Source organism: Aspergillus fischeri, genomic scaffold, assembly GCF_000149645.3.
Source record: "Aspergillus fischeri NRRL 181 1099437636266 genomic scaffold, whole genome shotgun sequence".
In the NCBI taxonomy this organism is placed as follows: domain Eukaryota; kingdom Fungi; phylum Ascomycota; class Eurotiomycetes; order Eurotiales; family Aspergillaceae; genus Aspergillus; species Aspergillus fischeri.
In genome coordinates, this window is record NW_001509760.1 from 2,400,610 (window position 1) to 2,413,260 (window position 12,651).

General features: G+C 52.2%; 3 protein-coding genes across 3 annotated transcripts, besides 2 other annotated features; 2 read left to right on the plus strand and 1 right to left on the minus strand.

The window, feature by feature from the left end:
* Nucleotides 1–905: part of a mobile genetic element that runs on past the window's edge.
* Nucleotides 906–1,011: 106 nt separating this feature from the next.
* Nucleotides 1,012–1,044: a microsatellite.
* A 2,237-nt stretch (nucleotides 1,045–3,281) lies between these two features.
* NFIA_055180 (lipase/esterase family protein) lies at nucleotides 3,282–6,210 on the plus strand (the record flags this gene model as incomplete). Its single annotated transcript, XM_001258065.1, has 4 exons — nucleotides 3,282–3,350; nucleotides 3,404–3,815; nucleotides 3,979–4,120; nucleotides 4,167–6,210. 4 exons carry the CDS (start codon nucleotides 3,282–3,284, stop codon nucleotides 6,208–6,210), a joined length of 2,667 nt encoding a protein of 888 aa, XP_001258066.1.
* Nucleotides 6,211–7,669: 1,459 nt separating this feature from the next.
* On the plus strand, nucleotides 7,670–8,862 carry NFIA_055190 (uncharacterized protein; the record flags this gene model as incomplete). The annotated part of the gene is made up of 3 exons (XM_001258066.1): nucleotides 7,670–7,681; nucleotides 7,895–8,080; nucleotides 8,449–8,862. The coding sequence occupies 3 exons, from the start codon at nucleotides 7,670–7,672 to the stop codon at nucleotides 8,860–8,862; spliced, it is 612 nt and encodes a 203-aa protein (XP_001258067.1).
* Nucleotides 8,863–9,784: 922 nt separating this feature from the next.
* NFIA_055200 (uncharacterized protein) lies at nucleotides 9,785–11,818 on the minus strand (the record flags this gene model as incomplete). Its single annotated transcript, XM_001258067.1, has 1 exon — nucleotides 9,785–11,818. One exon carries the CDS (start codon nucleotides 11,816–11,818, stop codon nucleotides 9,785–9,787), a length of 2,034 nt encoding a protein of 677 aa, XP_001258068.1.
* Between the last annotated feature and the right edge of the window lie 833 nt (nucleotides 11,819–12,651).

The following is a 12,651-nucleotide window of genomic DNA, read 5'->3' on the forward strand; positions in this document are numbered from 1 at the left end:
TTTGATGAATGAGAAGGCATGTATAAAGGAATGATCTGATGATTCTTGCAGAAAAGATCAAACTCTGCAGATTCATGGCTAGCATGGCCATCAAGAATCAGAAGCTGATATCTCCCTATTGTACGTGCCATGGTATGCTTCTGAAAGACTTTTTCCAACCATGATAGGCCAAGCTGATTGTTGGTCCATCCATTATCACTAAGACCAATCAGCCAGTCGTGGGGTATATCTTGATACCATTGGGATTAATGGACTTTGCCAGTAAAGATGATCATAGGTGGTAGAGCCCATCCAGAAGTATTAATACATTCAATGGCAGTCACCCATTCGCGATTCCCTGGCTGTATGGCTTGTACGCGACTTGTTTGATGACGGGATGTAGTAATAACCTTTGCAGTATGGGCTACACCCATTTGGAAGCCAGTTTCATCAAAGTTGTAGATATCCTGCTCAAGAATACCATATTTTACTATAGTATTCTGAACTAGGTCGAACCACTGTTTGATGATCTTTGGATCCTCACATTTTGCATGTTGATAATCGTACTTGCGGGTGTATTTGGATATGATCTCATCATGTCGTTTGATAAAGTGAGAAACCTAGTTCAAGCTAACAGCCTCAGGCTCTCCCTTATGAGATAGTAATAGATTCGCCATCGTCCGTACCATATCCTGGGTTGGAGGGAGACCACGCTCATCCATATCAAGAATCCACTTCTTAAGAGAAGCTTCTTCCAAAACTGTGAGCTTCTGGCTGTTTGCTAGAATGTTCAGGCGTGCTTTTCGACCTTTAATTCAGTAAGTGAGCGTACGATATGGTACATCATACGCTGCGGCTGCTGCGCGGATGCTCTTAAATTGGCTATTTTTAAATGCTTGAATTGCGAGCTGTATTCGGTCCTCTGATTTAGCAGCTGGATCTGTAGATCCTTGAGGCATAATGATGAGTTGGTGATACCATGAAGCAATCTGTTAACTAATCAGGGGATGAGGTGGTAGTGTATCGAAAGTTTGTGCCGCTCGGTGGTGTGTGCCGCTCGGTGGTGGATTACGTTAACCCATGTAGCTTTGGTAGTTTCTACCATGTCCCGTAGAGACTGATATAAGGGTGAAAGGAGGCATAAAACTAAATAATAGGTTTTCATGATTTTCATCAAATAAATCTATAAAATCTGAAGGCAACCTAATGTTGGCAGGCCTTATTCAGCTTCCTTATATCCACTGTCTTAATAAGAGGTGCCATCACTAACCTGGTTTAGTTCACTATATTACAATGGTTTGAGATATAGGCACATTCTTTGCTGGTTGTTGACCCCTCTCTAATCAATTTACTGCACTCATGAACTTTTAAAAACCAGCTATTGATGGTCAGTGTTGAAGTAGCATGGACTACTAACAAGAAAAGCCAGGACAACCACAACTGCGTTGAGTTAGCTCTGACAATCCACACAATCATGGACACTCACTCCCGCAGCGCTACTGCCGTTAGGTGTTTTTGAATAGGGCACTGGAATACACAGTAAGATGGCCCAGGGGTCATGAGCAAGGGGCCATGAAAAGTCATCTCACTCCCGAGTCCTTCCTTACATAGCCGTAAACATGCCCGAGAGTGGTCACTGGACCAAAGGGATAAGCATTCGATGTGCAAAATTCTTAACAGAATAAGGCTAGTCAGTGCTTCAGACTGCCCTCTCCTAGCATACCGCCACTAAAGGATCCTGTCCATACTATCCTCACGCCGCAGCTGTGGTACGCTGCAGCCCTGATGCTTGGTGGCTCACGCAGCGTCTTCACCGCTGATTGCCGGCCCCAGAAGTCCTCACCGACTTTGCCAAGGGCCCAGCCTTGGTTGCTGCCTTATATCAGTATGCAATAGGGACTAATCCCCGGCACATTTTAGGAAGGCTTATAGTTCAAATGTGAGCAGACAAGCCCGTATCACATAGGTTCTGTCGATATTATGCCAACCAACATCCAGATCATATACATAAGATGCAGATGGAAGAGTTGGAAAACGCGCTTTCACCAGGATATGACCAGGGGTTGGCGTACTTGAAAGGTCTTTCAAGAGTTGATGTGCCGATATGAGCAATTTTGGAGGGATACAGCAATATTGAACCGGATAAGGTTCTGGCACACGTGAAGGATGTGGTACGTGAAGCACAGTTCAACAGTTTCGGTATCTTTGACTAAGTACTTATACTCCTCAGAGGGACCGGGCTTCCGCCGTGGTATGTTGCTTTACTATCACGTCGACAGATAATCACGGATCCCTGATCTAATCGCGCCAGCTACAGTACCCATATCCGTGCGTAGCAAAGTTCATGTTCCTGGACCAGCAGATCATTTGCCAAGCATGCGCTTCAGATGCTTACGCCCAAGCCAGGGCCAATGATCGTGGGGCGGAATGCCGCCTATACCGAGCGAAAGACGCCACCCTTGCCAGAGGAATACACGACCAAGTCTTTCCATCACGACCTGGCAAGTTGGAATCTGCTCTGGGATGTGGTTCAGAAAGAGACCGGCATGAGATTTCGGATGGAAACTTGGGAATAACCCGATCAAGACCTCATGGATCATCCACAACTGGGGGGATATATGATGTACTTCGCCGTGGCTCTGAAGTGACAGAAATATTAGTGGATGTACAATCACCTCCTAGCGAAGAAACAAAGACACAACTCCTTTCTGCGTCCATCGAGCGCCAGTATAGCCATAGTCTTGTTTCCGTTGGCTGCAACCGGTCTTTCTGATAGGCATCCAACAGCGTTCCCAGGGTTCTATGTCATTGCGCAATCGAATTGAAGCCATTAAGAACCAGGTCCGTCAATCTGCTGGCATAACCTTCTATCGAATCACTTTTGTATAATTGTGCTCAATTCTTGTTTGACGATCTCAACTTCAAAACCAAAAGAGGAATAGCGCATCATCTGTGTCCGTGCCCAATCAGGCAATGACATCACCGGCTGCTTCCTGCCCCTTGCTCTCTCTCTCTCTCTCTCTGTGATCCTCTCATTCTCCTGTCTCTCTCTCGTGCTCAGTGTCTTATCTCTTGTGGACATCCCTCCCTATAATTCCCTGCTATAAGAAGTACAGCCTAGTCATTCTTACTACCTAACATGGGGTGCAGTTGTTAATCATCGGACATTCTTCCCCCTGCATTTGTTATCTTCGCCCCTTAGGCTCAACCGCGGACCGCCCGACCTTGGTTCCGGTTCCTGATATACGCCCAAACACAACGACTCTGAATATCGCAACATCTCATCCACCGACAGTCGCGTCATGACATTGAATACGGTCGCATTGGGTGTCTCCCTTACCCCTACCGTCGTCGCGACTTTGGTCTCTCACGTGGGTATCCCCCAGCATCTTCTCCACTGTCCACTGACAGTCTGATTTGATAGTATCTGCATCGAAAATCCCGTCGCACGAAACCCACCGTCCACATCTCCTACGACGAGGCAATCCAGGTCATTCGTCAATTCCTCAACTATGCTGCCAAACACACCGTCGAGGATATCCAGGCGTTCACGGCTCAACGGGTTCCCGCCCCTCATTGGGTGAAGACAACCAAGGTCGTCATTCCGGAGGAGTACCTCTCTTCTGCTGCGATCGCTCTTATCAAGCAACTTGGTCCCAAAGGTATAGCGCGTGTGGGGGGGGACAAATGGTGGCAATGGCGTGGACCGGCGGAGGATCTCAGAGGAGAGTGGATCGAGATGAAGTCGGACTACCAGGAGAGGAAACGTACCAACGATCATCCGAACGGGAAGCGCATTATGTTGTATCTTCACGGCGGTGCCTACTTCTTTGGCAGTGTGGAGACCCATCGGTATCAATTGCAGCGTCATGCGAGAAAGCTCAGGGGACGAGTATTTGCACGGTAAGATGGCCCTTCTTCTGATTAACCATATGCTGATTGTGTAGTGAGTTACGCCTGGTCACAGAATACAGAATGACTGCTAAAACCTACGATTAGCGGAATATCGTCTGGCACCGCAGTTTCCCTTTCCTTGTGCCCTACAGGACTGTTTGGCGGCTTATCTGTTCCTTCTCAACGAACACGATCCGACTGAGATCATCTTTGCAGGAGACTCCGCCGGGGGTGGAATGGTCCTTTCGTAAGTGCCATACCTACTACTCTTGGAGATGCACTAATCTTGGCAGGATGTTGGTCACCATTCGCGACCAAGGACTACCTTTGCCCGCTGGAGCTATCCTGATATCGCCCTGGGTGGACCTTACACATTCTTTTCCCAGTGTACTGTCGGACAGTCCAGGTGATTACATCCCGCCGAGTGGCTTCCGATATAGGCCCTCCGCAGCCTGGCCGCCTCCAAACGCCGATGAAATTCGCGCGATCAAGGACGCAAAACAAAAGTCACCAGAAAGCGCCATGGAAGAAGCCGTGCCAAAAGAGGACACCAGGGCTCAAGAGACAGCAGTGAAGGGGTACACAGTCGAGAAGGACGGGTCAGATCGGACAGAACCGACTCCGGGGGCTCTTCAGCATTCAGAAGACGACGAGACCAAGGTCGTCGAAGTTCCTATTGACGGTCATACAGTCGTAGTGAAAGACCAGATCCAAATGTACGCACCGAATCACCTCATCTCTCACCCACTCGTCTCTCCGGTACTCCAACCGTCGCTTGGCGGTCTGCCCCCACTGCAGATCCTCGTCGGAGGAGGCGAGCGGTTAAGGGACGAGCAGTTTTACACTGCTCACAAGGCCGCAAATCCGACGGCATATCCACCCAGCGACAAGACTCTTGACGAGTATGATCCGAAACGAGAAATCCTACACAAGTATCCTGGCACGCATGTTCAGTTGCAGGTATGGGACGATCTCTGCCACGTTGCCCCGACCCTTAGTTTTACGCGTCCGGCCAAGTACATGTACCGATCGATTGCTCAATTCGGTGCCTGGGCTCTTGCATGTTCCCAGACTTCGGAGATTGCCATCCTCGACGACAATGATATCTCTCCCATCTCCTCCTCCAGTGAAACAGACGCTCGCGAAGCAGAGGCCAACGGTGAGAACAAGGGTAGCTCAAGGCCGTCCGTTGCCTCCGTCGGCAGGGCTGGTGATCCACTGCCTGCATTTAAAGACCGTATGATCCGCCAAAGAGTGGACAAAAGAGGACGCATATATCCGCTCGATCCCCCATCCTCCTATTCCGTCCTGCAAATCCCGCGGGATAAAATCGGCGTAGCGAACCCGGAGCTGGTCCGGAAATGGATGGCCGGAAAGGAGGAGTGGGATAAAAAATTTGCCAAGGACAAGCTGCGAGTGCAGAAGCAGCGGATGAAAGAATTGGCCCATGGATTCCAGGACTTTGATGGGGATACTGCTCCCCCAAGCTCCTTGGCGGCAAGAAGACTGGCTCCTGGTGTTTTGCCTCAAAAGGGCGGAAAGGATCGGAAGAGCTACCAGATGACCATGTGGAGTCGGATGGCTAGCAAGCATGACAAGAAGACCCTCGCAAGAGAACAGGAGATGCAGAAGGAAGAGGGTCGTTCGAGGCTGACGAGCGTTGACGCTGGACGAGCATGGGCGTCCATGGATAGACCGAGACGTCGAGATCATGTCGGGTCATCTCCGAGGGAGGAGTCTAACAAGGGCACACAATTCAACGGAGGGAAGGCAGATGAAGATTCGCGAGAAGCCCAGGAACAATCTAACGGTGCTGAAGATACCAACCAATCTGGAGTCTCGCGTCCCGCCTCGTCGAATTGGGGAAAGTCTGCCAGTCCTATGATCGTCTTGCCCGATTATGAAAGTAGGCAGTTCAACGCAGATAACGCCAGCACAACGACTTTGCTGCATGCTGCCGGAACCATTCCTGCTCGATCCGAACAGCCTCGGCCTGTCTCCCAGGCCGGTTCCGGGACGATTCGCAGCGCCATGACCGCCGACCGAGAAGATGCCAGTATCCTCGACGATGCAAGGTCACTACCTGTGACCACAATAACTGCGCTGGACAATGCGAGTACCCGGGCCGTCCGTAATTCCACTGGAGTAGTCGGCGTGGTCAATGATAAGAACTCGACCAATGGTTCTGTCGAGACGTTGTCTGCCCCTCAGCCGTCTGAGGATCTGGAATCTTTCTATTCGGTCAATGCGAATTCGGAGGATGACACTCATTCTGTCCGTCCTCGTCCAGATATGCCTGATCGGGAGGTGTTTAAAACTGCAGATGAACATCATTAGTTTTAATATATATGGCCTTCAAACATCATGTTCTATATACCTTTCCTGTTGTTCCATGCTTGATAGATTTTTGGTATCTCTGAGATTCCCAATACAGTTATTCGACATGAGCATTTGAAAGGTCACATTCAATGTGCAGTAGTACTTCTGCTGACCCTGTAGTGAATATCTGCATATCCCTGCTGCTATAGCCTTAGGCGCATATACCCGTTTAGTATAGGCATTCACTAAGTATCAGCATTTGCCAGAAAGATTCACTGCCTGACTCAACGCTGTCTTTCTCGACCCCTCCCTGTCTTCTCCCTATCTTACTCCCGCCGCTCACCACCTCCATTCTCTCCATTGTTCTCTCCTGCTTGTAGATAGCATCAATCCAAGCTCCTCTCTGCGCTTACCCTCAACACACAGAGTTCAAACTCCTGTAGCGTCTGTTCGGCTATTCTTGCTAGCCACCTGGCGCTCATTGCTCAGAGTACGGAAGCAAAGATCATTCCATTATCTGGGGACTTGGTACTAATACCCCCATCCGGTGAGTCAAAAGGAGTGTCAGTCTCCGCTGCAAGTGTCATGGTTCTCGTTGATTCCATCTGCTCACATCAATTTCATCTGGTTGCCGTCATCTGGTGCCCACAAGCGGATACTTCTAGAGGACTCGTTGGTCTGTGGTGTCGGCGATTGCCTTCGAACTTGTTATGATCCTGTGCTCTGCATCTGGTCTGCACTGGTCCACTAGGAGGAGCCACAGACGCCGCGAAGCAATCGCATCCGGCTAATCACGCATGTTGTGAACAAGACCAACCTCAGATTCTGTACAGTAAGTGACAAGAAGCTACTGTGGTTAGCTCTATGGAGGCTAACACTGGAGAGAGCCGGAGATCTGACCAGTACAATCACCACGACTCAGATCGCGTGCGCTGTTGACCCGATGTGCGATTAACTGGACGAGCACACGATGCGCGACGGCAGGCTAATTCGACAGGAAGCTTCACTATCTTTCCAGCCGAAGGGATATTCGTCGACCCGCTCCGAGATGGGGTGAGCAGCAGTGCTGGTGAGAATCCCTTCCAGTGGTCAAACTAGTGAAGACACCGGGTGATCTGTCCATTCTTTTTTTTTTTCAGTTGACCCGGGGCTGGTGCTCCTTTTTTGGAGGTTTGTGCCCTCGTCGCGAAAGACTCGCCGACTGGCTAGGCAGCCTCCTGAGGTTAAATCTACTGAGCGGGCTGATACTCTGTGATGGTTACGATGGTCAAAGCAGAGTTCAAGCTCCGTCATCACTGCTTGGAGCGGTTCTGAATGGCTTGCATCCTACTAGTGTGGCCGGAGACACCCTCGACTTGTGGAAGAATGGAAGGTCGTGCCTTGTTTCCGGTTACTGCGCCAATTGCGGATGGAACGACAAGTCCGCGTGGTACTTCTATCATCTTGGCAAGACCTGGCTATGCGCTGAGCTACTGCTATGACAGAGGATGTAAGTGACTCATAGTCTCTGCAAGAACTAGTATAACTAACCAGAGTGGTTCAGTAGACATGCCATGATAAATGCTCCTACCCCAATGATGCTGAAATGAATGAAGGTCAAGGTTGCTAGTTGCCTTATTAGAAGCTGGTCTTCTGTAAGAAGTCATGGGAGGTATTTACACCATTCCTGGCCTTCTTTTGCTCCCTGTCTTGCTGGCCCTAGCGGCGCCACGCGTCGGCGTCCCTGGGTGTCAAAGGCATACAGATCCCAGAACTGACAGTCCTCTGGTTTGTCGTGCAACTGATGAGAGCCAAGGGCTTGCTCTTCCCGCGAAGCAACATCTCCGCTGATCCCCCGGTCCACGATCCGTACCACATCCTACCTATAGTTGCTAGGCGCAGAGAACATGTACGTAGCGAACTGCGGGTGGTCACGTGGGTAGCACGTGACCCACAGAGATATCGTCTCCGCTGAGGTGCGGGAGATGCTCGCACCTCAGCGATTAGTTCAACTACGAAGGCATTGCTACTACCACGCTATCTACCATACGATAGAGAGCATTCTATAGGTGCTCTCACCGCGGGCGCGGTGCGCTCCGCGGCCGGGGGGGCGCCCTGGTTGGCGTTGTTATCTCGGCTCCTGCGTCCGCCTGCCTCCTTGCTGCCCGCCCCCCTCCTCGGTCCGGGCCGCGCTCCCGCAGAGGAGCATTGCTACCGGTGCCTGCAGGCGCCCGGCCGGGGTGGGGGGGCGCCGTTGCCGTTTTGCAACGGCTATAGCCAAAATGGGGCCAAGTGCCTCCGTTGTCGGGCCCTACACCAGCCCTGCCAATCGGTGTGTTTTCCTCATGCTCTGTTCTCGTCGCAGATACTGATTTTGCTCTCTTTTTGAAGTTCCCTGCTGCTGCCCTCCCCGAGGCCAATGCCATCATCACTGCTCAGGTGACCCTTGAGGTCACCCACCCTCGTGTTGCCGGTCTTGCTCTCGAGGCCGTCACTCACACGGCTCAGGCTTTTCGGGCTCGGGTCACTGCGAGCGGCGGTCCTCTGCCGCGTGGGGCCGCCCCTGCGTCGGCTCCCGTTGCCCCGGCCAGCTCCCCGACCCCCCCTTTTGTGTCTGCGCCCAGGTCACCAATGGCTGCGCCTGCTCCTGCAGGTCTTTGGGCTGCCACAGTCCAGTTCTTTTCTGGGTAAGTAGGGTCTGCGTTCTTCTGGCTGTATCGGTATTGGGCTAACTGCGTCATATAGACTGTGATTTGCTCCCCCCTCGGGGGTTGAGCCGTTCGTTTGTTTTTTGTTGGCGCTGTCTTGATTATAATAGCCGAGACTGTGACAACACAGAAGTAAAGCAAAGTACACGATGTCCCAACTGCTTTCAATACCATGAAGATATGCCGAGGGGCAGGGGAACCAGATGACGAAAGAACTGGAAGCTTGTTGAACCAGTACTGCATGACACATCAGTGGCATAGAAAGACAAGCTAAACTGCACGGCATACTCCTTCCTTCGAACTGGTTCAACATTTGGACAAGGCTGTTCATACCAGCCAGTATCCGTCTGGCTCTTTACTATGATGCAATGGGGCAAGAACATCCTGTCTTCGATGGCAGCTTACTCGCGTGACTATATTATCCAGTTACGCCAATCCTGATCATGGGTCTGCGTTTGACTCCTGTCTTAACAGACATCACCTGATAGACACAGCCATCTGCAAATCAGCAGGGCCATTGTCTGGAACCATCATGATCAACTGTGTTTCCCTTGCATCAGGTCTGGTCATACATTAGACTGGACGGGAGCAACCCACCTTGGGATACTGGCAGATGGGTGAAAGAAATGTACCATTAGCAGGCATCAAAGCCACAATCTGCCTGCGTACCATATGTAAAAAATGACATCCAGATCTTAAGCGAAGTGCGCTGTTTGGCAACTATATACAATGTCGGCCATGTCTGCTCAATAGTTAGGGTAGGAATGGATCACATGACATGGCTGGTATTCCTTAAAGTGATTCCTACACCGGAATTTAGCCATATGATTATTATAGAGCTGACAACAAACTTGGCAATGCTATATGGTAACTCTCGAAGCTAATCTGCAATACTCAATCGACGTCTACCAATCAGCACACATGCCCGTATGCTTATCGAACACCAAGCCAGGCTTGCACTCAGGAATTCCCGTCGGAGGACAATACTCAAAGTTCATGCAATCACCCGACGCCAGAGCGCACTGCTTGCCATTGAACACCTGGCCAGGTGGACAAGCAGGCCGCTCAATAGAAAGACACTCCTTGGCCTTCTTGCTATAGACGGTGCCAGGCTGGCAAACGGGGTCTTTCTCACCAACACACTTCTTCCCGTTGAAGCGCATGCCCGCCGGACAGGTCGGCTCCTCGGGGTAAGCGCATTCCTCGCCATCAAATTCCAGACCGGGGTCGCACTCAGGCACTGAACCAACGCAGTTCTGGCCGTCGAAGTGAGTATTGGCCGGACACTCGGGCTTGCGGTCGGAGATGCACTCCCCGTTGAGGAGGGTGTAGCCTGGTTCGCACTCGGTGGTGACGAGGCTGATGCAGCGCCCGTTGGTCCACTTGTGGTCGGGCGGGCACTCCGGGTCCTTGGGGCTGACGCACTGCTTGCCGTCGAAGACGGTGCCCTTGATACAGGTGGGGATGCCGACGACGCAGCCGCCGGCGACGAGGGTGGAGCCGGGGGCGCAGGACGGGATCGAGCTGGTGACGCAGTCGCCTTCGCCGTTGGGGACCGAGTTGGCGGGGCAGGAGGGGGTGAGCTTGGAGACGCAGCGGGTGCCGTCGAAGATGGTGTCCTCGGGGCAGGTGGGGAAGTGGCCGGAGGTGCAGTCCTCGCCGTTGAATGTGGCGTTGTCGTCGTCGCACTTGGGGTTGTGGGTGGTGGAGATGCAGTGTGTGCCGTCGAAGGTGAAACCTTCTTCGCACTGGGGGCGGGAGAGGCTGACGCAGAGGCCGGACTCGTATTTGGTGTCTGGTGGGCAGCTGACATGGACGGAGGAGATGCAGTTTTCGCCGGAGAGGATCAGGCCAGGTGGGCATTGGGGCTTTTCGATCATGGTGCAGGTGGCGCCGTCGAGGATGTAGGAGGGCGGGCATTCGGGGGGTTCGGTTGAGACACAGCGATTGCCCTCGAGTTTGGATTTGGGCGGGCAGGTTGCGACCTTGATGGACTGTTTCTGGCAGAACTTGCCGACGAGCGTCATTCCCGGCGGGCATTTGCCGTCCTCGTCGACTCCCATCAGGCAGACTTCGCCATTCCACGTCATCTGCGGAGGACAGCAGCGGGCGGTGTTGGAGGCCACGTCGAGCGAGAGGTCACTTCCGGGGGGACAGCTGGCTGACTCGGAGAGCACACATTTCTTGGTGACGGGGTCCAGCTCGGAGGTTGGCGGACAGGCGGGTTTGGCCGTGGTGGTACATTTCCCGCTGGTGGGTTGGAATGTGCTGCCTTCAGGGCAAGAGGGCTTGATGTCGGATACACACACCCCGTCCTTGACACGGCTGCCTTCCTCGCACTCGGGCCCGGAGACAGAGATACACACCTTCAATGTCTTGTGGTACTCCGTGCCTGCTGGACAGACAGGGGGACGATCGCTGACGCAGTGTCCGTCTTGGAAAGCCAACCCTTCGGGACACTGGGGCTTTTTGACACTGACACACGTCTTGCCATTGAACGTGTAGGTCTCAGGACATCTGGGGCCCTCCTTCGACTGGCACACATTGCCATTATACACGAGACCAGACGGGCAGGTGGGAGGTCCAGTCACGCAGGACTTGCCCTTCCATAAGGTCGGAGGTGGGCAGGTTGGCTCCGAGGTGGAGATGCAGACTTTGCCGTCGTATTCGCTGCCTTCGGGACAAATGGGCTTCACCGTGGACACGCACTTGTCTTCTTTGCGGATGAAGCCATCGGGACAAGTAGGTACACCGAGGACGCAGGCCTTGCCATCGAACTCTGTTCCTTCGGGGCAACACTTGACCAGGCCTGAAGAGGGATCGGTCAATGGGCGAATATCGTCCAGGGTGTACTTGGACTTTCCGAGGGGGAACTGCCTGGCTTGTGTCTGGACAGACAGTGCCAGGACAAGTGCCCAGAGGGACTTTGTTTTGACCATGACGGGTGTTCGCTGCAGAAAGAAGGTAGAGATAGAAGGATGAGAGGGAAGATGATCGAGAAACAGAAGCCACGAAGCTGTGAATTGACGATCTTTATAGCAGCTCACGAGGACTGAGATGTCGGCCGCATGCCTGACTATGCGACCTGGTATTACAACTCAGCGTTCAGCTCTTCGAGATGATTAGCCACTGACTGTACTCAGTGCGGAGTACTAAGATCATCGCGGCGATTCCGGTGTCTTGGATAGCTACAGAGTCCTGCTTGCACCCGCTGGCGCCACTGACGTAGGTCTCCCAATGAGGGATATGGCTACTGCTGGATGGAGTCAGAGCATAGATAGGCCACTGGATTTCTGCACGATTAAGCCGCTATCACACTTACCAGAGGAGGGGATTGTGGGTCGAGAGGAGTTGAAGAGCTGCATTGCAGCAGTAATGACGACTACTGGTCTAGTGCAGCTCAGCTGAATCCTGGGACGCCCATCTGCACGTCTGCATCTTTTGGCAAAACAGATCTTAGCTTAATCCATTCTAGCATTGCCATTGGCCGTAAATTAGCAGCGTTGTTTCATAGCGCGAATAGATAGAGTTTGTGTTTGCTTTTCCTCTGCGGTTATGGAAAAGATATTCGTACCTATCATTGCCAGCTGACAACGAGGGTAAGTTAGTCCAATTGACACAAAAGTGTCGTAAATTAAAGCGATACTGAAATACTAACATCTTTAGTTTCGCAAATGCTACTCCGGGGCCGGGGCCAGGCCGACGATTCCCGCGATCTGCTATGGTTAGCTACAATCCGTATAGTTGCCGATCTCTGCAGCATAGACCAGTG